Source organism: Rana temporaria, chromosome 2 (genome assembly GCF_905171775.1).
Source record: "Rana temporaria chromosome 2, aRanTem1.1, whole genome shotgun sequence".
In the NCBI taxonomy this organism is placed as follows: Eukaryota; Metazoa; Chordata; class Amphibia; order Anura; family Ranidae; genus Rana; species Rana temporaria.
The window spans coordinates 227,512,240-227,539,169 of NC_053490.1; the positions used below are offsets into that span (position 1 = coordinate 227,512,240).

The window sequence follows — 26,930 nt, forward strand, 5'->3', positions numbered from 1 at the left end:
ATTCAAGCAAAAAGAGAGGTGGGCCAACAGGATTTTCTTGGTAACGTCATAAGACATCACAAAAGATTAAAATCACTAATTTTTGGTTTACATTACAAAGCATTTTGCATAAAACACGAAAAAAGGAAAACGCCCCCACAGTAGGGTCACTTCCACTTCCACTTCCATGTTAGTTCAGGGAAGAGATGTACAAGTAATCAGTCAGACTCAACATAGCGGTCGCTGCCTCTTCAGAAGAAAATCTGGAGGAGCAGAGTACTATAACAATAAAAAATATAACATCATAATAGCAGTAACACCAGAGATTTGTAAAGAGTTTGATGATAAAATAAAAAGACTTAAATATAATTGCTGAGAAATATGGCCAAGCAGATACCTACTATGTTGTACATATTCTTTGAAGAGAGCAAAGCTGTGAAAGGGGCCCCGCAAGTCCACCTACTACAAGCTGCCTGCACAAAAACTACAGGAAGGGCCAGATGCAAGACTAGTCAGCCCTCATCTTATTATTATTATTATTATTATACAGGATTTATATAGCGCCAACAGTTTGCACAGTGCTTTACAACATCGGGGAAGACAGTAAAATTGCAATACAATACAGGAGGAATCAGAGGGCCCTGCTAGTTAGAGCTTACCTTATCCCCCTTAATACATTTAACCGTGTCCAACCTAACCCCCACACATCTCTACTTACCTCCTCAAACAGCTATGGCCTTCCATCCTGCCTGAAGCCTAGCTGGTAAAATTCTAGTACCAGACTGGCTGCATGGTTGATACAGGTATAACCCATTTAAGCCTATGGGACTCAGAAAGACTATTTCTTTATATGTTTTTCATCCTTTGTACATCAGAAGACATACAAAATTAAGTTATTCCTGGAAGAATGCGTTCTTGGAAAAATTCTTGAAAGACAATCAAAACATAAGAAAACCTTTTTGAAGCCAAAAAAACAATAAATGTGCAGTACTAAATGAGCATGACAACATTTTATGTCAAATCAACAGACCCATAGCTGAAATACAAAAAATACTTAAGTCCATATGGGGTAAACACCACTATAGCAGAAATAATGAAAGGCATGTATCATTTTTTCAAGGTTTTCTTTAGATAGATATATGTAAAGTCATCAGCTTGGCTTTACAATGTTACAAAAGAATTGAAAACCACATATTACCTCCTATGTGGCTGATATCTAAATAGTGAAATTTGTAGTTCTTTCTAGTGGTTATCTACATATTTCTATTTTTCATACAATAACAGATATATGGAAATTAAGTCACATAAGGATCCATGCACACTAGGCGTAAACTGTGATGCTTTTACATGAGTTTAGAATTTTTTGCTCCTGCCTGTAGAAGAAACTTAGTACTACCATAGGTGTCCTTGCATGTTAGGTAATTTAGAGGCATATTTTAAGCTTAGCATTTACGGGTAAAAAAAAAAACCTTCTAGATCATGTTTTTGAGAGGAACTTTCACGCAGAAAAAGCAAATAACCGGTTGCCAACCAGGCCATAGCTGAATGACGGCTACACTTGGCTGGCTAAGTCTGGGAGGGAATACAATGACATCCTCCCGTGAACAAGCATCTATTGCGCCCCCTAGGGTGCGCACCCCGCAGTGTCCGTAACCTCCGGGTTCTCAGGACCCGGCGCATTACGGGTCTGGGTAAAGGGCCAATCCCTTTACTGATGTGGCCCTGTAGAGTACAATATCTGTGCTACATCAGTGCCACATACAGTGCCCACCAGTGCCACCCTATCAGTAAATCCTCATCAGCACCCGTCAGTGCCTTAATAACGTGTAAAACTTGCGTAGAAAATGTGGTTTCATTCTCTTTCCACATTTTCCAAGAAATGTTCAAAAGACTCATTGTGCCTCATAGAATATAAGTTGGGGTGTTTTCTTTCCAAAATTTAGCCATTTTGTGGGTGTTTCCGTTGTCCTTGTGCTCCAGGGCCTTCAAAAGTGTGGAAATGTCTGGAAATCAGATGTGTCATTTATGCTTTTAGAACAAATTATGGTGATCCCTGCATGTTGGGCTTCTCTATGTGGCCAGGCTGTGAAAAAGTCCCACACATTTGGTATCACCAAACTTAGGAGGAGTAGCAGAATGTGTTTTGGGGTGAAGTTGCACACATGAATATTCCAATGTGAGAGAAATAACCCTTTAATATGACAATTTTGTGGAAAAATAATCTTCATTTTGCAAAGAATTGTGGGAAAAAATTAAAAAACTTGCCATGCCTCTTACTAAATACCTATGAATGTCTACTTTCCTGGCTTGTTAGGGCCTTTTTTTCCACTCCCAGTGTGCATTGACCCTTAAAACATAAAGAGACACTCTCAGTCTACCCATTCCGGTAAGTGTATTGGATTTGAAGTATCTGTCAGAGGCTGTAGCTCTTGAAAAATGTGAAATAATTTTTAGATTTTTGTTTTAGGTTGCCTCTTTAAATTTAAATGTAACTTTTTAAAATGTATTTTCCAAGACAGAACAAGTTGCTTTAAGTCATTATTTAAAACTAAGTATATCTGAAGCACAAATCGTCCCAGCTACTGTTCAGGGCACACCAATGAAAGGAGAGTTATCAGTTTCATCTAGGACACACTGATCTAAATATTTATTTTGTGCAGTCTGAATCATTGTAAAAGTATGACTGTTACTGGAATAAGTAATAATCACTGTTACTTCTACTAAACAAGAACTCATGATCTTGCTTTGGAATAGTTGGGGGAAAAAGGAGTGGAGCTAAGACTCCCCCTGCCCCACAGATAAAGTCAGCCACACTGCACATGTATCAGTTTTTAAATATAACTATATGAGAAAACATATACCCCCATAACCCCTAAAAAACAATTCAAAATCCCATGTAACTCATAAAGGAGCCCTTTGAACTGTAGATAATTCCAGTAGAAACAGATGTATAAACCATTATTTGTATCACAGTTTTAATACATTGATTGCACTTGAAAACTCCAAAAATTGGCCTGGAAGGGCACCTTTCTGAGGAGAACCTGGGTTCTATAAATTTACCGCAAATAATCCTAAAAGTAATAGAAATAGTATTCACCAGGATATACAAACACAATTATCACTAAAGTGTGCACTAATCACCTATATACCAAATACAACTGTGATCATCCTAATAACCAATAGTGTAAAAATATTGCAAATAACTATATAACAAATATAATTGGAAACACTGTAAACCAACATACTGCAATAATGACAACACAAGGCACGTGCTGACCTTAAAAAAAAAGAAAAGTGAGAGTCCCAGGGAGTCTGCCTATATATTTTATATGTTATCCTCAGAGATATTGGTCTATAGTGACATGATAGCATCACGCAGTTGCTGCAGATTTGTCGGCTGCACATCCATGATGCGATTTTCCCGTTCCATCACATCACAAAGGTGCTCTATGGGATTGAGATCTGGTGACTGTGGAGGCCATTGGAGTACAGTGACCTCATTGTCATGATTAAGAGACCAGTGGTGAGATAATTTGGGCTTTGTGACTTGGTACATTATCCTGCTGGAAGGAGCCATCAGAAGATGGGCACACTGTAGTCATAAAGGGATGGACATGGTCAGCATCAATACTCAGGTAATGCTCAATTGGTACTAAGTGTGCCAAGAAAATATCCCCCACATCATTACACCACCAACCTGAACTGTCGATACAAGGCCAGATGGATGTTTTCATGTTGTTTACACCTAATTCTCTCTACCATCTGAATGTTGCAGCTGAAATCGAGACTCATTAAACCAAGCAATGTTTATTCCAATCTTCTCCTGTCTAATTTTGGTGAGCCTGTGCGAAGTATAGCTTCAGTTTTCTGTTCTCAGCTGACAAGGAGTAGCACCCTGTGTGGTTTTCTGCTGCTGTAGCCCATCTGCTTCAAGGTTCGACGTGTTGTGCATTCAGAGATGGTATTCTGCATACCTTGGTTGTAATGAGTCATTTGAGTTATTGTTGCCTTTCTATCATTTCGAACCAGTCTGCAAATTCTCCTCTGATCACTGACATCAAAAAGGCATTTTTATCCACACAACTGCAGCTCACTGGATATTTTCTCTTTTTCGGACCATCCTCTGTAAACTCTAGAGATGGTTGTGCAAGAAAATCTTAGGAGATCAGCAGTTTTTGAAATACTCAGACCAGCCTGTCTGGCACCAACAACCATGCCACGTTCAAAGTTACTTAAATCCCCTTTCTTTCCCATTCTGATGCTCGGTTTGAACTTCAACAAGTCGTCTTCACCACGTCCAGATTCCTAAATTCATTGCATTTCTGCCATGTGGTTCGCTGATTAGCAATTTGTGTTAGCAAGCAATTGAAGGTTTTCCTGTTAAAGTGACCAAGGAGTGTAGGTGTAGTTCAACTACTGAAAGACACTTCTTTGCAAATATTTGTACACAAATCCCTTATGATAGGAGAGAGAATAGCAAACTGACATATCTAGCTTATCTTGACTGGATAAATGGTCAGTCCCTTCTTTCTTTAGTAAAAGGTATAGTGGGGGGTACCCGATGAGATATGATCATGTGGGTCAGTGGTGGAAATTAAACCGACTGCAGCAATCAACTCTTGTGTTTTAAAAAGACTGCACACAATTTTTTACAATGCGAAAAGTTAATAGTAGATTGTTCAGTTAGATATTATGTTTTATATATATATATATATATATATATATATATATATATATATATATATATACATACACGAAAACACAGTACATAGGGTTTAGTTATAAGGAAAACATTTTCAAACACACTTAATTGTGTTTGTTTGCAAAGTAAATTAACTCTGCCTCACTTAAATGAACAAACAGGTTAATTCCGGTACCAGTCTGAAAAACATTACTTTACTAATCTGCCTAAGCAAGGCTTGGACTCATTTGCACAGGATTTGCGAAACCTATAAATAAACAGAAGGCAGTAAAAGCAGGATCTACTGAGACAGACATCCTATCTCTGTAGCTCTCATGTCTATGCCGTATATCAAAATTTGCCTGGGTCTCAGGATGCATCACGGTTTTCTTAAGTGCACTTATTTTTAGGAGTACAAATACATGTCATCATTTATACACATTATTGTATAATTGAAGTAGGTATATGAAAAGCTCAAAAGAGCTTTTTCAAATTAAACTTTCACAAAGTAGTGATAACTGTTTCTCATAATAGTATCCAACAGGAGATCCTATTTTAAAATATTTTAAAAAGCAAGACATGAAAATTCTGTTTAGCATCCCAAAAATGTCATCTCACAATTTGCTCTCTTTTATCATCATGTGCAATTTATTGTTTATTCTCTTATAGAAACAAGAGAAAGAGTGACTGGGAGCAAAATCTCGTAGTTATCGATCTGCAAAAGTTGTGATAACGACATTTAGCACTTCCAGCGTAGGCAAACGTGCTCCTGCATTACTCTACCACCAAGTGTAGGTACATTTTGCTAGAATGAGGAGGGGCTGGACGTTTTACTGTCTGTGTGCACTTTGAGAAGATTTAATATCTGCTAACAAAGGATCAGAACAGAAAGTGATGAGAAATTCCCTCATTTGGTATAGAAGCAGCAAAAAACACACTTTTTCAAAAGCTTCAGAGAGGTTCTTTCTCTCCATCACTTGGAAAAACGGTACATGTAAGCAACCTTGCAGAATGTATAATATATATGCCAGATAATAAGAACTTTAGAGACATTTGAGGAGGTAATATCCAGTTTTTCCAACCATAAAGATCCTGGCACCCATGGTCTCCCTTTGGAGGCGTATGGAATAGTATTACTGCTTCCCCCACTGCTCTTACTTCAAGAGGCCTTTTCTTATGGTAGGCTCCCGTCATCCATGTACGAGGCCCTAATAGTGGTCATGCATAAGAAGCCCAAGGACCCCTTGCTTTCTGAATCCTATAAACCAGGGGTGCCTAACCTTTTGAAGAGTGAGGGCCACTTAAGTGACTTGGTAACTGGTTGCGGGCCACAATAAGTGGAGCGGACGGAAAACTGATCCGTGTCTGCTCTGTATATGCAGAGCGGACACGGACACAGCCCACTCTACTCTGTGGGCCCTCCCATCCGATCCAACCAGATGGAAGGGGACGGATCCCCCTTCTGGTTTTTTTTTGTGGATCGGATTGGAGGTAGGTGGGTGCAAATGGACACCTTCACCTGCGGATCAGTTTGAAAGCAGTCCAGTAACCACTACAGAACAGATATGCACATATATGCACTGCTTTTAGTATTAAACTTACCATTAATAACAGTCTTCCATTCAGGTATTGCTGACTGTTGCTGTCCCAGGCAGAATGCATTTGGTATCACTCCGCTTCTGACAGGAGTCGGCGCTATACAGAAAGCATCGTCATATGCGGCTCTGCTTGCTCCTCAGCCACTTGCTTCCTCTACCATTGGCTTCATTCAAAACACTGATGCTCTGGGATGGCGGGTCGGCAAACCGCGATCTGGGCTTGAGAACCTGCTATCCCAAATCAGGAGGTCGTGGGCCACATCAGAAGGCTCCGCAGGCCACATGTGGCCCCCTAGGCCACTGGTTGGGCACCCCTGCTATAAACTCATGTCTTTGTTCCCCACTTATGTGAAAACCCTTACCAAAGTACCTGCCATTAGACTGAACAAAGTCATTATACATCCAAATCAAACATTATATGCACCAACTTAAAAAGGCAAACCCTGATTGAAGATTCTGCTAAAAGAATGCTCCTGGCATTAGATGCTATAAAACGCATACGTTTTGACACATATGAGTGTGCATGCACGTAACATAAGAAAGGACCTTAGGACACACAGCCTGTCATTACTTTATCATATTTGTAGTAATAGGGATCCTGCTGGGTTGAATTTTTGTGGCATAGATACTATAAATTTATGGAGGGGTTTAACCTAAAGAGGGACATGTCAAAAAAAGAAACCAAAAGGATGTATACTATGTATAGACAAGGGGGGTAATTGAAATTCTTACTACTCTGAAGATTCATGGCCTACTGTTCACCACATTGATGGTTTATGTTCGATTTCTGGGAACACTTTGGCTGTTGGGTTCAACAATCTCAGCTGATCTTGCGCTGTACTATCTACACCAAAAAAATTGTCTTGGTTTAGGCAAGAACATTTGTATTTCCTTTCAGCTTTATTCAGATTTGGTTTCTCTCCAGAGAGGTCATTTTTGTGACCCCCCTCCCTAATAATGCATGCAACGTTGTTGCAGGTCCTCGCCTCTGGTTTGCGTTTTCTGCCCCACCTATTTGCTGCCTTCTTCCCTGTGGGGTGGGGTTGTTTTATGTAGTCTAATTCCTATGGTTTACACCTCGTGCACAGTATAATTACAGACCTATGAGCTTCTGATGAGTCCCTGTGTAAAATGTGTTGAGCAATAACCTACCCCTTGCCAAGTACTTATAATGCAACATAAAAATTTGTGCAGGATCATTTTTACTGTCATTGTATTCATACTATAAATCAATATTTATTATGCAATAGGGGTGAATAATATTTCCTTCGGCACCATAACACGGTGTACCAGTTGAGGTGATTGTATTTACACAACGCATCTACAATGCCTTTTAAATTATGTTTTATACTTATTGAAAAAAATATTGACTTTACTTTTGAAGTTTTCAGTTTGAATGACAGTATCTTTTTTATTTTATGAGTTTTGTTAGATTATGTCTGTTTGGGATGTGATGCTGCCCAACCACCCAGGGGTTCCAAAAGTGAGTCTATTGAAAATATAATATATAATATTAGCAGACTGTTCACTTTGCAATGATATTTTCCCTTAGGCCCCTTTCACATGGCCCGGTTGTCCGTTTCCACCCGATTGCCTTCCGATCTGATCCAGCCAGATGGAAGGGAAGAGATCCCTTTCTGCTTGGATAGGATTGTCGGTAGGCGTGTGTAAGTGGACACAAGTCTGTTTACATCCGCCGCTCCATAGAGGAGATTGTGTCCACCTGGAAAATGGAAAGGCGGACCCGATCAGACCGCTCACATGAAAGGGACCTTGACTAAGTGATTGCATATAATACCCACTCATGTGCAAGGAAACTAAAAATAAAACAATATTTTTGCTTCAGCTTTCACTAAGTTGGGGGAAAATTTCCTTTCAAAGTGAGCAAAGTATTTTTAAGTTTAAACAATCTTCCCTAAACTGTTTGGGTTATTATAGTATGCACAGGTTTGCTAGGATAGCAAAGCACATCCTATACCACTAAGGTTAAAGAGTAAGGCCCCATACACACCATAGAATCTATCCGCAGATAAATCCCATCAAATGGGTTTCTGCGGATAGATCCTATGGTGTGTACACTCCGTCGGATATCTATCCGCAGATAAATCTCCCCTGGAATGGATTTCCAGCAGATAAATATTTGTCGACATGCACAGAATATCTATCTGCTGGAATCCATTCCAACGGATGGATCCGCTCGTCTGTACAGACTTACCGGATCCATCCGTCCAAAGGGATTCCCCGCACGCGCCGTAATGAATAGACGCATGCGTGGAATTCCTTATATGACAGCGTCACGCCCGTCGCCGCGTCATAATAGCGGCGACGGCGCGACACGTCATCGGCAGAGGATTTCAGCGCGGATTTCAATGCGATGGTGTGTACACGCCATCGCATTGAAATCCTCTGAAATCTTAGAGAGGATTTATCCGCGGATACGGTCCGCTGAACCGTATCTGCGGATAAATTCTATCGTGTGTATGGGGCCTAAATCCACCCTGTTAGGAGAAACACATTCCCCTCTGGGTGCTCTATGTACATTGCAAGGATTTTAGCACACTGTATTCAAGATTCCTACCTTTTGTTATTCTGAAAAAGTATCTGTTTGTTTGTTTGTCTGTATCTATGTGGAAAGTAATTGTGAATGGGAGTAACTTTATAATTATCAATCAACTGCTGCACTTGCAGGGTTCTAATGAGTAAAGTATCAGGGTCTGCATCCCTTTAGATCTTATTTCCCTCTGGGTATACCTCACCAAATATAACATTTTTGTTACAGATGATGTCACAAATTTGACTTGTAGCTTAGTGCCAATCACACAAGCAGGAAATTACATTTCGAGAGGGCGTTCTGTACACCATCTGTATACAGAATGCCTCCAGGTTGCCATTCTGCATGGCATTTTACAGAACATTACAGAACTGCAGATAGAAAGGGAAAGGTAATTTGTAATAACATTCAATTACAATATGACTTGTGTAGCAATCGTGTATGCTTTATTCTTTTTCTATTATTTTTTAAAAAAAATACTATTAATTTTTTTTTTCCATTTAAATTTACTAATTTAGACTTGCCACATGAGCTAAATTCCTTGTCAAATCATCCTGTAAAATATTTTGTAGCAGGTTTTAAGAATAAACCTTCCTACTATTTGTGAATTTAAAGTTAACTTCACATGTATATGTTTTGGATATGTGGCATCACAAATTTGTATCATTTAGACAAACTAAATAATCACACTATGTAGACAGGCAATTTACAGCTCAGGACATCTATAGTATACAGCAGCACAATTAGATTTATGATGTAAGAATTAAACTGACAGGTGTTCCTAGCGCCTCATCTGTAGATGCTCTTTTGAATCAGCCATAGACTCAGTGGAAATTTGACATTTCTGCCAAAGTTAACATTTTCTGTGAAATGTGGGACAACTCAGCAAGTTTTAAACACCTGCCAAATTTAAAGGACTTTTTCCTGGAAAGCTAAGCAGCTTTGGCAGATTTGATTAGGTCTACATACTTCATTTATTGCGTTGCGTCAAAATATACCAGTTTTAAAACTTCACAAAGATATTGAAAAACGAAATAAGGCAAGCTAAACTGTCATTCTTGGACCAAATTTCCAATAGGAAAGCAATAGTTAAAATTCAGTAGAGTCCAGTGGGATAAGACATCTGCAGAAGTAATCTACCTCCTATGGATATCAGAGGGGAGGTCTCCCTATCCCAATTACTGGCATGGTGCTTGGTCATTTCGGAATTTTGAGTGGAGTACTCATTCCTTTTTCTGCACTGTTTATATTATTAAAACAGATTCGATTTTTAACAATGGGAATAGGACACCAGTGTAATGCCTAAAGTATGTATGCAGGCCTGGAAACTAAAATGAAGACATTCCTAAGACAAGAAACAGTTTGATGGCTTATTCCTCAAGCATACTTTCTCCAGTTTTCGTAATCGTGATAGGGTGATAATAATCCACATTTATCAGCTACTTCACCCCTTAAACTGGCCATACATTTTTTGAATGAATGTTTGTAGGAACATTCATGCAAAAATTTGTGTGTAAATTCTCAGTACATTTGATGACTTGAATATTGCTTGAAATTACTTCAAAATAGTTTTTAACATTCAGCATTTGGAACAAATGAACTTACCTGAAAAAAAAACGACATACCGTATATACTCGAGCCAAGTTTTTCAGCACATTTTTTTGTGCTGAAAATACCCCCCTCGGTTTATACTCGAGTCTGTGCCTGCATACCTAATGAGAGCCGTGTCATGCATACAGTCCCACGGACGAGGATGAGAGGATGTCCGTGATAGGCAGAACACTGAGCACTAACTCACTGCTGGGAAACTGAGTGTTCCCCTATCACAGACGAGTATGAGGAGGAGGCGTGGCTTTTGAACTCTGGATGAATGGCCGTCGTCTGACTGTATGTATGACACGGCTCTCATTAGGTATGCAGATCGGCGTAGTGAGGCTGCAATGGGCACAGTAATGTTTGTAATGGGCACAGTAATGTATGTAATTGGCACAGGTTAGCTGTTTATGTCTTTTACACCTCCTGGAGTCCAAGTGCATAGTAATGCACCTAACGTGAGTAAAAATCCTTAGGTGTGGAAGGCAGAAACGTTCTCCCCTTTGATTATTTCTGGTTCTGGTTCTAATAACCCGCTTCCCAGTGTGTTACGTTTCAGTATTTTTCACTACTTTTGAGGCGAATATGGCCATACAACTAGCTACAAGATCTGGGCTGGTGCTTTCTTTGTTTTTTCATAAGTCTGCAAGGATATTAATATTAGCTAAACTGACTGTTGATGCCTGTCATACATGTTAAAACCAGAACTTGTAAACCAGAGCTGAGCCAAGTACCACAATCAGCAAACCACCATCTAAATCAGTAAATCATTCGGTATGAAGTATGTTTAAAAAATCTGATGCCACAGTGTTTGAAAAAGCTACATAAAATCTATTGTGTAGATGTCTATATAAGCAGTTATTTACACTGTAAAATGTTAAAAGCTCATGGCATCAATTAGGAGAATGTACTCTGTGGAAGTATAAACACAGAAATGCCAAGTTTATTTTAATACGGTGGAGAAACTCAGATCTGCATATTAAAGCCAGTTTAAAGGAGTTGTATCAGGTACAATAGAGATAGTTTTCAATAGATTGCACTCTGCTTATGAGCATGTCCTACTTTCCACTCCGTTATTAACATACCATGTGCTTTCTGCCTGCCTAAAGATCAAGGAAAGGCTATGGAACAACCCCCCTTTTAAATTATGCCTCCCACTGCCCTTATACAGTATTTGCTGCAAGTTGTTTGTAATAAATTTCGACATAGGTACTTTGTTTTATCTTTTCCCAAGAAGTCTGGGACCACAAAGCTCTGGAAAGTGTGCTTGTCTGTGTGGCTGGGGTACATTAACTCTTTTAGGGCTGACGACACCTTAGAGCTAGGGACACCAGTGGGTAGATGTCACCGCTTTATGGATTCAGCAGCGATCCGCAGGCAAGCATGCTCACCGTAGTTTTTACATTTTGTTTGTTGTTATTTAGAGGGGTTTACATTAATATTTATAACAAACTGTATATCTGAAGGTCAGGCAACATTTTAAAAGTTATTGCATTGCCTTTTCTTCCAGTTTAATGCTTGCAAACTGTTGCATCTTACAATGAATAGTGCATAGATCACTGGTTACTATGTTTTAACTGCTTGCCGACTGCCTCCTGTATATATACGTTGGCAGAATGGCACGGCTGCGCAAAGCAACTTACAGGTTTGTTGCTTTATTTTTGCTGCAGTGCAGGCGCGTGCACGCCGCCAGCAGCAGGCGCGCGCCACTGCCACAAGCTCCGTGACTGTGCCCATGGGACCTGCGGACTCGATGTCTGCCAGTGTCCCGCGATTGTGTCATGGAGCTGCAGAACAGGGAGATGTCTGTGTAAACAAAGCTTTTCCCTGTTCTGCCTTGTGACAGGACACTGATTTACTGCTCCCTGTCATCGGGAGCAGTGATCAATGTCCCGTCACTGATGGCCCATCCCCCCTATCACTCCCTAGGGCACACGTAATCCCTTCCTCGATCCCTAGTGGTTAACCCCTTCCCTGCCAGTGTCATTTACACAGTAATCAGTGCATTTTTATATTACTGATCGCTGTATAAATGTCAATGGTCCCAAAATAGCGTCAAAAGTGTTCGATGTGGCTGCCATAATGTCGCAGTCACGATAAAAATCGCAGATCAGCGCCACTACTAATAAAATAATAATAATAATAATAATAATAATAAAAATGGCATTAAACGATCCCTTATTTTGTAGATGCTATAACTTTTGTGCAAACCAATCAATATACGCTTATTGCAATTTTACCAAAAATATGTAGAAGAATACATATCGACATAAACTGAGAAAAAATATTTTTTTTTGTTTTTTGGGGGGATATTTATTATAGCAAAAAGTGTAAAATCTAACCTTTTTTTTAAATTGTCACTCTTTTTTGGTTTATAGCGCAAAAAATAAAAACCGCAGAGGTGATCAAATACCACCAAAATAAAGCTCTATTTGTGGTAAAAAAAAGGACATCTTGAATTTTGTTTGGGAGCCACGTTGCACGACCGTGCAATTGTCAGTTAAAGCGACACAGTGCTGAATCGCAAAAAGTGCTCTGGTCAGAAAGGGAGTAAATTCTTCTGGGGCTGAAGTGGCTAAAGAGTCAAAGCACATAAAATATGCATGAAATTAAAATGCCAAACATAAGGTGTCACTGAAGTTGGGCTTTAAGCTCCTCTAGATTCTCAAACATATACCATGGGTTCACAATCAAGAACTGATCATGTACATATGCAAATTATAGTAGGGTAGAAAAGTACCCAATGTGATAAAGTTCATGTTCTTTTTCTATACAATTATGTAGCACCATTGCAGCTTTTCTGCACCAACTGGGACTCAGCATTGCCTGAGATGAAGAAAAGAATACCTTTTAGCACAAAGTATGTAGGTAGAAAACACACAATTACCACACCCATTGCAAAGACCATTAAAAACCCACAGGTGTTTTTCTTTACCAATGTGTCCTTTATACTTGGTTTTCAAAATAAGAAATGCAATAATCAAGACTAGGATGGATTTCAACAATTACTGTACAATAACACTTTTGGAGTTAAAAAGTAGATTTTTAAAGAGGTCTATAAGTTGGTTAAAAAACAACAGGATCCTCTGAACCATCTTGTACTGAATTGTATTATAAAAGATTGAGGCAGCACATAAAAAATTCAATTGATGCAATAAAAGTGTAAAAAGATGAAAAAACACAGCAAAACCTAAAACAAAAAAATGTCCAAATGAACGTGAATAAAAGTCCAAAGAATTGTGTGACGAACAAATTCCAAATTCCACATGAGATTCACCGGTGACGTGAGCTCAAAACAATAGTGATCCCTCCACCACTACAGGATTGGCCACTCTCATCTTAGGGCATGGACTCCTGTGTTACCAGGTAGTCATGCAAGCAGATATCATGAATGCAGATACACCTGATGGCAAAATGTCATGTCAGGTCCCTCACTAATCCGCAGCAGGGTAATGCACCATATATGGAAGAAAAACAGGAAATATCTACCATACCATATATGGAAAAAAAAATCTAAGTGCTCTCCGTTTCAAAATATTAAAATGTATTGGGTAAGCATAAAAACTACTTACAAAGATCCGAACGATCGGCAGCATGTAAAACAAACAAATGACAGGTTTGTTTCCAGAAAGGACGGCAGGGAGCGACGGCTGTGTGCTCCTCCCCCGTACGCGTTATGTTTCCACGAACTTCCTCAGCAGGGCCGAGCCAAAACGTTGTCTGCCTGCCTATAAATGGACGGCCGTCATCACGGAAACTGACAACAAACCGAACGTATCCGCACAGACCAAAGCGTCACATGCCGATAGGCGGAAAAAACTTTGTTGGTGTCAGTGGGAAAAATAATGCCCTGTTGTTGGAGTCAGTGGGCAGAATGGTGCCCCAAGGGCAGGGTAAAGGCAAACAAAGGGCGACAGTTTGGAGACCACTGCTTTAGCGCATTAACTATTTTGCTGCGATTATATTTGAGGAAACCTCCTGAAAACACAAATAACTTTTAACTATGTCAGCAAATTAATAAATGCAAAGATTATTTCAACTAAGGCCTTCATAAAAAAATCACTAAAAGAAACAAGGAACATATACACAAAAAGCATCCCAGGGAGACGCTTTTGGGTCATTTGGGGATGAGAAGACTAGAAAAACCTTAGTTTGTAATTAACAAAGCAAAGTTTAGAAAGTTCTAAAAATATTTAGCTGGGAAATGTTACAATAATGGTGGTTCATACACACTTTCAGTCTATGCTGCCAAACAGCTTGTATATGATGAGTACAGAGCACATAAAAATAACACAGAAAAACGAATTTTGTGGCCTATTAAGTACAGGATTGTTTATGGAAACATAATGCACACTTGTCCAAGAACATCATGTCTTTACCTTCCACCAGTGCAAACCAGGCTATCTAATCTTTCAAAAAACAACAAAGGTAGTGTATAGAGTTCTTGTTGCTTACCATACAAAAAAAAATAAAAAATGACCAAGGACACAGTCTTCTTTGGTAGATCTAGTCTATAGGTATAGCTAAGTAATATGTCATCTCAAAGTGCAAGGTCAACTATAAATACAAAGACAGGCATTATGGGCTAGCCCTCATAGGGGCTGTCTCATTTTTAAAACATGCAATAAAATACCCATAACCACACATCTTTTAGATTAAACTCAGATTACAATGTACAAGTACTAATTGCAGACAACAAATGCACACATACTAAAGACAAATGCAAGAATCAGACTGCAGCACATGAACTGCCATCATTTTTGTTCAAATTGGTGTTATAAATGGAACTGTACAATTTACTTTCTGCACCTAAGCCAAAATGAAATACATATAACAATCATGTAGACAATTACAGGTAAACTCTGTATCTCCAAATTTCTTACTTGTTAAGTGAAACTCAATGAGATTCATTTACTAAAATAACTGAGGATAAAAGACCTGATTGTGGTCAGTTATTGTGACCAGGGCCGCTGATAAGCCAGTACACCTGACCCTGTTGTACTGGGCCCCGGCAAGCAGGGGGGCCCGGCAATCAGAGAATAAAAGAAAGCAGAATAAAAAATTAAAAAAAAGTCCTTCTCCAGCTAGCACCCCTTCGCCCCAACTCCCCCCACCCCTGACTTATCTGAGTTTTTTTTTCTTCTTTCTGTATACCTCCGTATTGATGTTCTTGTGGGTGTGTGGGAGGGACTATTTTTTCTATTTCGGGTGCATGTCACTTCCAAGCCTGCTCCGCATGCTGGCTCAAGTCACAGCCTGCATATTCCCTTCCCTGGCGGAGTGATTCATCTCCCTCCACTCAATGCAGTGGCAGACAGAAACGGGACACAGTAGTAGCCATTGGGACTGGGCACCATGCTACAGGGGACCATTGTGCCCTCTCCCCCATGCCTGAATTGTTATAAAGGTGGTTGCCCGATTCTCAGCTGGTATGTAAATCGTCAGTGCAGACGCTGAAAGTGAAAGCAAAGCGAGAGGTGTCTTGCACAGTGTGTGCTCTTTGTCTCCCCCTACAGCGCAGTACCCCAACATGGAAGGTACAGTGCTGCTGCTGCTGTCAATGTTTTAAAAAGCAATCTGTATGTTTGTATGTGTTCAGAATTAGGGGGCAGAGAAAAAAAGCATATAACAGACAATAGTAGATGGTGAATTCTCACAGTATCCCTCAGGAGAGGAGTCCATAGACACTTAAAATACATGGATTTTGGATGTACAGTAGAAGTGAGGGGCCTGTTCTGTTGAGAAAGCATGGCCAGAAATCTGTGTAAATCTAGCCTCATGCCATGTTCCATGTGTAACTGCAGGTCCCTCCCTTAGCAGACAGCTACTGTTTAAAAGGTGTGTCTGTGTGCATATTTATATGTGTGTATATGTGCATACATGTGTTTACATGTGTGTATACACACACACACGTTACTTTTAAACCTGACACCCTTTTTCTGTACGATCAGAGCGGGTCATAATTACGATCGTAATACCAACAAGAAAATACCATTCCTCTGAAAAGCAATCGAGACTCGGATCGCTTTTCAGAGGCAGTTGACAGGCAGTGAAAAGGGAATATATTTTGCCATGACTGGTAAAATGTTGAGCAATACTGATCTAGAGGAACCGGTCTCTCTAATTTCCTTCTGCAGCCACTGAAAGCCTGGAAGGGGCTAGGGGTGGGGCCGAACGAGGAACCAGGGATAGGGCCGAAGGGGGCTCCGTCAGATAGGCTGTACGGGGCCCCATGATTTCTATCAGCGGCCCTGATTGTGACATAAAAAGAAGAAAATAAACCGCGCTTAGGACCCACCAAGGCTAATACAAATACAGTGGAATAATACGCTAGGGGAATAAGGTGTTAAACCAGTATCTGGTGTGTTCCAATATGATAAATATAATAAAAGTTGAAATTAAATTTGAAAATTAAAATGTTAAAATGTTAGGCTGCAGCCCCCCAAGAACGATTCCCCAAAGGGAATAGCAAGAGTAGATTGAGGGTGGGATGGGGTGTTGGCGCTGCCCTCCTTATAAACTGTGTCAAGCTATAGTTGTGAACAGTGACCCTAAGGGGTACGTATATAAGTGTAGTGATTGTATAGCCAGCATAAATTGTGGAAACAAAAACTGAGTACCAGCTATATACTAAGTGTAATGACAGTAACTAAGTGCTGGCATGCAAAAATGAACCAAAAACACATACAGATGTATAATAAACAAATAAACCAAACTGTGCTGTCTTATTATTCTTATGAAGATCGTTTTTCTCACTGCACTTTATCATTGGACTATTTTATTATATTAACCATTTTTTATATCAACTTTTTTCATATGAATGTTTAACACACACATAGTGGAGTTACACACAGGCTAGCCTACAGCCTACCAGTGACAGCACAGTTTGGTTTATTTGTTTATTATACAACTGTATGTGTTTTTGGTTCATTTTTGCATGCCAGCACTTAGTTACTGTCATTACACTTAGTATATAGCTGGTACTCAGTTTTTGTTTCCACAATTTATGCTGGCTATACAATCACTACACTTATATACGTACCCCTTAGGGTCACTGTTCACAACTATAGCTTGACACAGTTTATAAGGAGGGCAGCGCCAACACCCCATCCCACCCTCAATCTACTGATTGTGACATAGTTCTACCGATAGCTCCCACCTCTACCTATGGGGGGATATTGATTCTCCCCTTGTTTTCCTTTTGGAAAGCTTGTGATGTTTATTATCTATACTTAGGGGCAATATTCTGAGGGTCCACATTTTGAGTTTGTTGATTTGCTAAAACTAGAGAGTGCAAAAGCTGTTGTAGCTATGCATAGAAACAAATCAGCTCCCAAGTTTTTTCATCAAAGCTTAATTTAACAAACTGAAGTTAGAAGCTGATTGGCTACCATACACAGCTGCACAAGATTATGCACTCTCAAGTTTTAGAAAATCAACCCCAGTGTCTTGTGTATGCAAGCATCACCATCCCTGGCCAACTGCTAAGCAGATCCCTATTTTGTGAGCTTTAGTGTTTTTAAAATCAATCAACAAATTAACTGGGGCTGACATTGAAATCCAACCATATATTTTTATGATCTTTGAACAGAGAAGGGCAATTTTATGTCTGTGATGCATTCGGGAAGACTTCCACTTAATTTCTGTCGTGTCAGTGGACATCTCTATAAAAGAGATGCAGATAGGAGTAAAATATTTTTAGTAGTGTTATTCCCTGACTTATGTGTCCAGATTATGATTAAACCTTTTTATTTTTTGATTATAAAAGTAAATAGGGGGTGTACCATCGTACTAGTTCTATGTGTCCAGATGCATAAATTGGCAGGTGGTTTTGTGAGCCGTAACAATACTTACTAAAGCCCTTTAGGAGGAGTTTTGCCTAATGGCATAGTCCATTTAAAGTGGACACTGGACTGAAAAGATTAAACATATATCTAATTAAAAAAACATTTTTTTTTGTAAAGGATATGGAGAGCTTTGTTCTCATTGCCTGTCCTTCAAACACAACAGGAAGTGAGGAGTAATACTTCCAAAGTGAGTTAGGTCCCCTCCTGGACAACTGTCATAGCACCAGTGCCCTCACTGGAAGATTTCCCATCTATTTCTGTTCTACTGGCTGTTCAAAATTGTGGATTTTCACACACTTTCTATCCCAATGACAAAACAGATTGATAGATTTAGGTCCATCATTGCGTAGCAGGAACAAACACTCCCACTACACGATTTTGTCTTGATTCTGCGTGTTGCATATAGCAGTTCATTCACTTGAATGGGTTGTCCTATACGTATTTGTTACCCGATAGGAATTGTATTGCTTTTGGGTGCCATTGAAGGATAATGACTCCCAAACATGCGCATGCCTTAATCTCCCTAATGGGGACAAAGCAATTCAAATCAGACATGGGTTCTAAATCTTCTTTACTGTATTAAGGACAAAACAAAAAGTTGTTCCTTTAGATGAGATCACTGCGGACTTATATAAAGCTGTTTGGTGCATCAAATGTCAGAAAATAATTACAGGATATGCATCGCTTATATCAACAAAACACTCAGTTACTATTCACTTGCCTACACTCCATTGTTAGAAAGACACAAAATGGACCATGGAGGTATTTAATATTTTCGATATAACAATTTAAAAATCGGAATGACAAAAATCAAACTGATGTTAGTTTTTCTCCTAAGGCTTAATTTCCATGGACGTTTTTACAGCCACTTTTCTGAGCGTTTTTTGCATCTTAAAAACAGCTCTCCATGTTAGTCTATGGCCTCATGCCCACCATGACGTTTTTGAGCTGTAGATGGCTGAGCCGTTTTTAAGCTGCAAAAAAAAACAGGACCAGTGCGTTCTGAAGCCCCAGCTTTAGAGCTGTAAAAACGCCAAACCTTAAACGCTCAAAAATGCGCAAAAACGCTACTGCGGCGTTTTTGAGCTGCAGCTCATAAAAAAAAACATGGACAGGCGTTTTTAAGCTGTAAAAAAGGCGAACAAAAGTGGCTATAAAAACGTCCATGGAAATGAAGCCTAAATATCAAATTAAAAGCTGGCACTAAAAATCTGCTGGTAACGAAAGGTAATGATAGAAGAGAGTAAAGACTGGTCTGACAAAGCGTTTATCAAAACAAATTCTGATTAAAGGGTTATCATTAGAGACAGTTCAACCCACATAATATTTCTCCCTCTTACTCACAAGTCTCAGTGTTTTCTTTAAAGCCCTAGGGATAACAGCATATCTTGGGAAGCCAAGGAGCCCTTCATTTGACCCCATGTCTGTTACTTTAGAACTTCTTTTTTTTTTCAGGGTATATAAACAGCTCCCATTTCATGTCCAATGTCTTTCAGAAAGCATGTTATTGGACACACCAATTCTTTAAACATGCTAAAATGATTTTTCTAGGAAGTACAATAAATTCCTTAGGGCTTACTCGTACTATGAGCATTTGTAGACATTTTTATTTTTTATGCCCAAGCAGACAAAATGCATGGGTATAGGAAAGTCTACACTATTCAGTATGGCCTGTGCAGATTAATTCTTTGCGTTCAGAGGTGTTGGGAAGAAAATGTAATGTAATGTATGCAGTAATTTTTGTATGTAGACCTGTATTCTCTCATTCACCAAATGAGATCTTAACAACACAACATATATAAAACTTGCATTTATATGGTGTGTGAAAATACATGCATCTGCTGTAAATAAGACCTAATAAAAATAATTATGACCACTAAGTGACTTACTCTAATTAATATAACAATAGGCACAACCTTTATTATCTATGATATGGTGAAGTGTCAGCTACAGTCCTTAAAAGAGAAGTATGGGTTTCCTTTTTTGCTTAAACTTAATCCCTATGAGCTGCCAGTATCTATAAATCTTTCCTGCACTCTCAAAAGTACACCCGTTCTGTTAAAATAGAGTTAAAGGATAAGTGCACCCTAACACTAAAATCTCTACATCTACAGACATCGACAATCTAACGCTAACCTATCTAACCCTGTAAAGAATAAATTAGCATACATACCTTTTTTTAAGCTGATCTGACCCGATCCCATGCTGAACAGTCATCTGCGGGTTCGCTGTGGAGATGGGTGCAGAGGACACAGCAGACCATGGAAGCCCCATATTAAGTCTATGGGTGATGTCACTCCCCATTCATTTCACAGCCGTGGTCGGCTGCATCCTCTGCAGAGCTTCCACCGCTGGACAACGGATCAGCTTCAAAAAAGGAAAGTATACTGATTTCTTCCATATAGGGTTAGATAGGTTAGTGTGAGATCATGGATAAAGGTAGATGTAGAAATTTTAATGTTAGGGTGGACTTATCCTTTAATAACCTGTGGGAGGAGCTACCAACTTTCCTGGAGTGTTATACCGACAATGGGAGTATGGATCCACCCCTTTTCCTTCCCTGTGTTTGATGTCGGGTCTGGGCTTTCTGCTCGCTAAAGAGACTTCACACAACACAAGAGTTTTGGCTAGATGTTAGAACCATTGTCAGGCCTTGTACACACAACGAGCTTCTCGGCAAAAAACAGCAAGAAACTTGCTGGGAGATATTTTTTTGCAGAGGAAACCGGTCATGTGTACATTTTCGTCGAGGAAACTGTCGAGAAACTCGACGAGCCAAAAAGAGAGCATGTTCTCTATTTCTTTGACGGGAATGGAGAAAATTGGCTTGTCGAGTTTCTCGACAGCCTAACAAGGAACTCGACGAGGAAAACGATGTGTTTCGCCCGTCGAGTTTCTCGGTCGTGTGTACGAGGCCTGAGGATTTTATTGCTATGTTAGCAAAGTTTATTCTCTCAAATTGTTCTGATCGTCAATATCATGGAGAATGAACGTGACGGTAAATCTAAAAATCTTTAGAGTTGCAATCTGAACAGAAATAGAGAGAAATCTTTCAATGGTGATGCTTGTTCCAACAACTCTCTAAAGCCTCGTACACATGACTGGTTTTCCCGGCAGGAAAACTGCCAGGAGAGCTTTTGGCCAGGAAAACTGGACGTGTGTATGCTTCCTCGCAGTTTTCCCATCAGGAAAACAGCCGGGAATCCCGGAGGGAAAATAGAGAACCTGCTCTCTTTTCCCCTTCTGATTCACAGTGTTTTTTTTTCCCCGCCAGATCTACTACTTACCTATGGAAAACACTGCGAAGCAGTGCCGATGAAGCATACACACGGCCGGGATTCCTGGCCAAAGCTACATGGCAGTTTTCCTGCCGGGTTCTCAGCTTTCCCCTCGGTTTTCTCGGCGGACTTTTTGCCGCCAAGAAAACCGAGCGTGTGTACAGGGCTTATAAAGGGATTCCTTTCACATTGAAAACATGAGTCGACATGACAGGAAGTGAAGGAAAGTCTCCCTAATGAGACAAACATAATATGACAAAAAAACTGACATCGGTTTTAACACTCAATTACTCTATCCAAAATGAAAAAAAAAATATGTTTTAGCATTTGATATGTGTTATTAATGATATTTTTTACTGAAGCATATCTAACTTTTTTAATGCCTTTTTGGTGTTGATCTTTATTATAATAGAGAAAACACTAGTAATACATAGACTGTATATACAAAAAAACACACATTTCATAAACTAGCTAGTCCTTACTTTGGATTTTGTTTTTCTTTAAGCATTCCACCTAAGAGTTTGGAGAACAACCAAACCACTGCAATTCTGAACTAATAAAGATTTTGGTGATAACAGAACACAGTCTGTAAGAAAAAGCACTCAGCTACCATGAAAAATCATCAAAGTATGCCCTTACCTTTGGGAATAGTGATCTGACAGCTTAAGTCAAAATCTTGCTGTAGACGATAAAATGCAACTTCCTGCAGCCGTGTACGCTCCAGTTCAGAAAGACTCTGTATGGGAACTGATTTCAGACGGACGGTGCGCCCAGACATGCTGTTCCATGTAAAATCACCCTAAAGAAAAATAAAGAGAAAAAGTCAGCTGAGATTGTGTACAGTGCATTGCATTAACATGCAAATTGTTTCAAAAACATTTATTACTTTCTTCCATTGTTCCAACAAAAGTCTAATGAAGTCACAGCATTGTCAAAGAGATCCAGATATTTCTAATCAGTTGTTACCCTATAATCCCATCTCAAGCTTTAAATAACACAAATTAGACAACAGCATATTGTAAGAATGCCAGAGATGTGACTTTTGATTTGTCCTCATTATTCATGTGTGCACTTCTAACACAGAGTTCTATTGCTGGTAATGTTGAGACAGTAGCAGGTACTACATCTTTGTAAAACAAGAATTTAAATTTACATTTTATACACATTATTATTATTGGTGAGAACATCTAAAGTTCTACATTAACTAAAAATAAATATCTTAGGGCTCTAAAAATGTAAGGGTGCCTGAAAAAAAATTACAAACTCCCTGGTTGGAATCAAAATTTACTTTACCAATAGGGTAATATCTTCTATATAATTCAACCTATATTCTTTGCATTATGTTAATTCCTGATACTTAAAATAACATGTAAGCTAATGATGAAATAATAGCAAAATTCAAGAACAGATGTGTCTGTAGAGTACAGTACAATCAATGCAGATCTTTATTTCTGATGTTTCTGTTCAATATTCACATATTGTTTAATATATATGCTCTGTCTGACTATATTATTTTCTGAAGTGGGATGTTGGCAGGTTGTAGAATTGTTCGATCATTAATGAACACCTGATGTGTACCTTTTCTTTGTTCAAATGTTTTTTTTCTGTTTTGTTCATTCAAAAACAATAAAAATAAAAAATAAATAAAAAAATGTAAGGTTCCCATCCATGTAAAGTTTAGAAAAAGGAAAGAAGATGTTAACCACATTATTAATATTATACAGGATTTATATAGCAGGAGGAATCAGAGGGCCCTGCTCGTTAGAGCTTACAATCTAAAATGGAGAGTCAAGTGATACAAAAGGTAGTAATTATAGGGGGTGAGCTGATGCAGCGTCACGTGACTCTGGCCACTCACACAGCCAGAGTTCATGGCCCCAGAAGGAAGAGGGGTGAAGAATGGCCGTTCGCTACTCACGGGGAAGACGGGGACATCGCGGGTCTCTCCTGCAGGTAAGTGTCACATAATGGGCTACTATGTGATGCATAGTAGCTCATTATGCTTTACCTTTGCAGGGGAACAAAGAGGAAGTAACACCCATCAAGGTTTACTTCCTCTTTAAGATAGTGCAAAGGGTCGTGGCCTTACTAAGAGTAAGCAATCTCCCTCCCAGGCTTTTTGTGACACATATACTCATCTACTGCTGTGTAGAGCTGAAAAGTGTAGTCTTGAGGGGCCATAAATGTACATCTCTACATTTCATCCCCAAGAGGCATAGGTGCCTAGTGATTGGCCCACTGCTGTCAAATGGGGTCAGGGAATAAGTGTAATCTCAAACACGTTGGTTCTGTTCACAAGGTCTTTAAGGCCGAGTACTCACGAGCATACATGTCCGATGAAACCGGTCCGCGGACCGTTTTCATCGGACATGTCTGCCCGGGGACTGCCCGGGGACTTCTGTTCGATGGCTGTACACACCATCGAACAGAGGTCCGCGCGTAAACAATACGCGGGGCGTATCCCCGGTGTCGCTGCGTCGATGACGCGGTGTCGCCGCGACAATGACGCGGCAACGTGGGCGGCCTGCCTTTAAAATGCTTCCACGCATGCGTCGAAGTCATAAGACGCATGCGAGGGATGGCGGGCGGCAGGAGATGTACGGTAGGTCTGTACAGACGACCGTACAGCGGACTGTTTTAAAGCAAGTCCAGGAAACAGTTGTCCGCTGGAAACCTGTCCGATCCGCCCGAAAAAGGTCCGTTCGGGCCTACACACGGCCAAACATGTCTGATGAAACTGGTCCGCGGACCAGTTTCAGCAGACATGTTTGGTCGTGAGTACGGGGCCTTACAGTCCCACAACTCAAGCTCCATTATTTGGAAATCTATTGGCAGACCATGTGTGCTGGTGTCCCAGAATCTTGCAATAATACAGCCCATATTACTAAAACGAATGCTACCAGTACTACTTATACCAACTTAATGAAGAAGAAAAATACTCTTTCAAGCTGACATATTTTCATTTTCCTTACAGCATACCTTTATTAAAGGGAAACTAAACTCTCTCAATCAACATTGACTATTTAATTCTTGCTGCTAGCATTAGTAAATGTATGTTGTACTTACTTATAGTACATATTTATTTATTTTTATAGTTCTTTAGTTGCCTCCCTGGTTTCTGGCCTAGGCCAAAATTATGTTATGCATCCCATTACTCTTCATAGGCATTTTTCTTTCATCTGAAGGAGGGGCTTTTTCAGGTAAGCGCACCCTGCTGCCTGCATGTCTGAGTTAAAGTGGAGGTTCCATCAAAAAAACTATTTTGCTTTAAACTGTAGCTTACGACTAAAAAAGAAAAAAAATAAGAATTTTTTTTTTACTCATCTTGAAATGCCTGTTGCTATGCAGTCCCACGAAACCTGCCTTTGAAACCACCTAGGATACTGACATCTCCCTCTAATGCTCCTGGGAAATGTGTGTCATCATTTCCCAGGATGCAGTGCGCTGTCCAAGACTTCCAGGAAGTAAGTGCCTGCAGGCTTCACAATGCCCACAAGAAAAATTACTTTTTTGAATATCTATGTGGATCGGCGGCGGATGGTAAAATAGTAAGTGATCAGATTTATATTATAAAAACGCAGGATGAAAGGACATACATTTAAAAAATGCTAATTGTGGTTGGAACTCCGCTTTAAGGACAGATGGATTCCAGAAAGTACATGCTACATCAATCTGCCCTTACTCAAGATGGCAATGTCTAGAAAATGCTAGGGGAGGGGGAGTTCAAAATGATTTCTCAACAAAAATAAAGCATGGAGACATTTAAGGGTGGGTAAGTTTGCTCTAAATAGTAACATTTAATTGAACAGCATTTTGAATTTGTGATGCTAGGATACAGTTTAGTTCTGCTTTAACGCCCAAATGTATATTTTTGAAGTGTTTTTAAAGTATTAGTTTGCTTCAGGCACAGTCTGGCTTTCTGGTAACTCTGGACTTGGCAGTACCCACAACTGACTCCATCTGCAGGTAAAATAAGGTACCATGACTAGTCCCAAAAGATCTCATGAAATTCTATACACAAATTACATTAACAGGGATCTCGCTTTCATTTTTCAAAGCAATATAAGCAACACTCTGACAGCAAAGGTGGAGAGAAAATTTCAGTCACATGCAAGGTGAATGTATAACTACTAGTCTCAGCATGCCCTGCTCAACAAAGACTAGCTTGGCATGGTCTGATTTAAAGTATTACATCTATTTCTAGTGAAAACTTACAATAAAAGCAAAATTAAAACGATATATGCTATATTTGAAGAAGTATACAAAAAAAAATGTTTTTTAGACCATTATTTAAATTGGCATTGCAAATCTGTGTCTTGTTTTCCAACACAGTGCAAGCTAAACTGAATTATAAGTTATCTGATATAAAACTTGGCTGACGTTCAAGCTGTGGCCGTAGCATATTACTTGGATTCTTCAAAATTCCATGTATTTGAACTAAAAATGCATTTATTTTTCTTAACATCATACGCATAGACAAAGTTTGTTTAAAAAATACATATGAAATGTTAATGTAAGCAGTCAAACAAGACATTTGTTTAAGTGTTTAGACAAAGTATGATGGCTTGCCAGAAATAGTACAAAAAGGACAGCCACAATACATGAAAAATGATTACGCACCAGCGTAACAGATCCAACAATACAGAGGCCCCTATGCACATACAAAGTGACTACGGTGAGGAGTACGCTTCCTGCAGTTAATGGCAGAATAATATTCTTGAACTGTGCTCATGTTTTTATGTTATTTGACATAACAAAAAAATCTATAAGGCTTATATTCTCCACACTAAAATATCAGAAAATATATCTGACCCAACTACACACAGCATATGTGAACCATGTAAAACAACCTATTCCGTTTAAAATAGAAATGCAAAACATATACTGTATATATATATATATATATATATATATATATATATATATATATATATATATATATATATATATATATATATATATATATATATATATTAATATGTATTTTTTCCCTTTTTCAATAAGTGATAACTGGACCTCTTTTCTCAGCTGCATGAGGAGCAGGTCACAATTCAGTGGAGAGCAATGTTTTTCTGCATAAGAAAAACACAGCTCTTGACACGGGCATTTAGACAACTCTTGTTTTCTGTGTGCCCCGTCTCACTTCCCTGCAGCTCTCAGCGGTGCAAAAAATACAACATGTCTGCATTTATCTGCACCGCCCCGCCCCACAGGTCTCTGCGCAACCCTGCAGTTTTATGCACAGCCGCTCAACTGCCATGCAGAGAAATAAATCAAATGACACTGTGACATTCCATTAAGGTTTAGAAAAAAAAGGGGGAGACAGTTGGGTTGATTTACTAAAGTCGAATTTACTGTGCACTTTTGAAAGTGAAGTTGCTCCAGAGCTTAGTGAATGAGGGA

General features: G+C 39.3%; 1 protein-coding gene across 3 annotated transcripts in view; it reads right to left on the reverse strand.

Annotated features, from left to right (window-relative positions):
- Positions 1 to 26,930, reverse strand: part of ARHGAP6 (Rho GTPase activating protein 6) — a 347,962-nt gene that overhangs the window by 114,710 nt on the left and 206,322 nt on the right. For all 3 annotated transcript variants that reach the window (XM_040336507.1, XM_040336505.1, XM_040336506.1), the window contains exon 2: positions 22,167 to 22,326. In XM_040336507.1, coding sequence (XP_040192441.1) covers positions 22,167 to 22,326 — 160 coding nt within the window. The remainder of the gene's footprint in view (positions 1 to 22,166; positions 22,327 to 26,930) is intronic.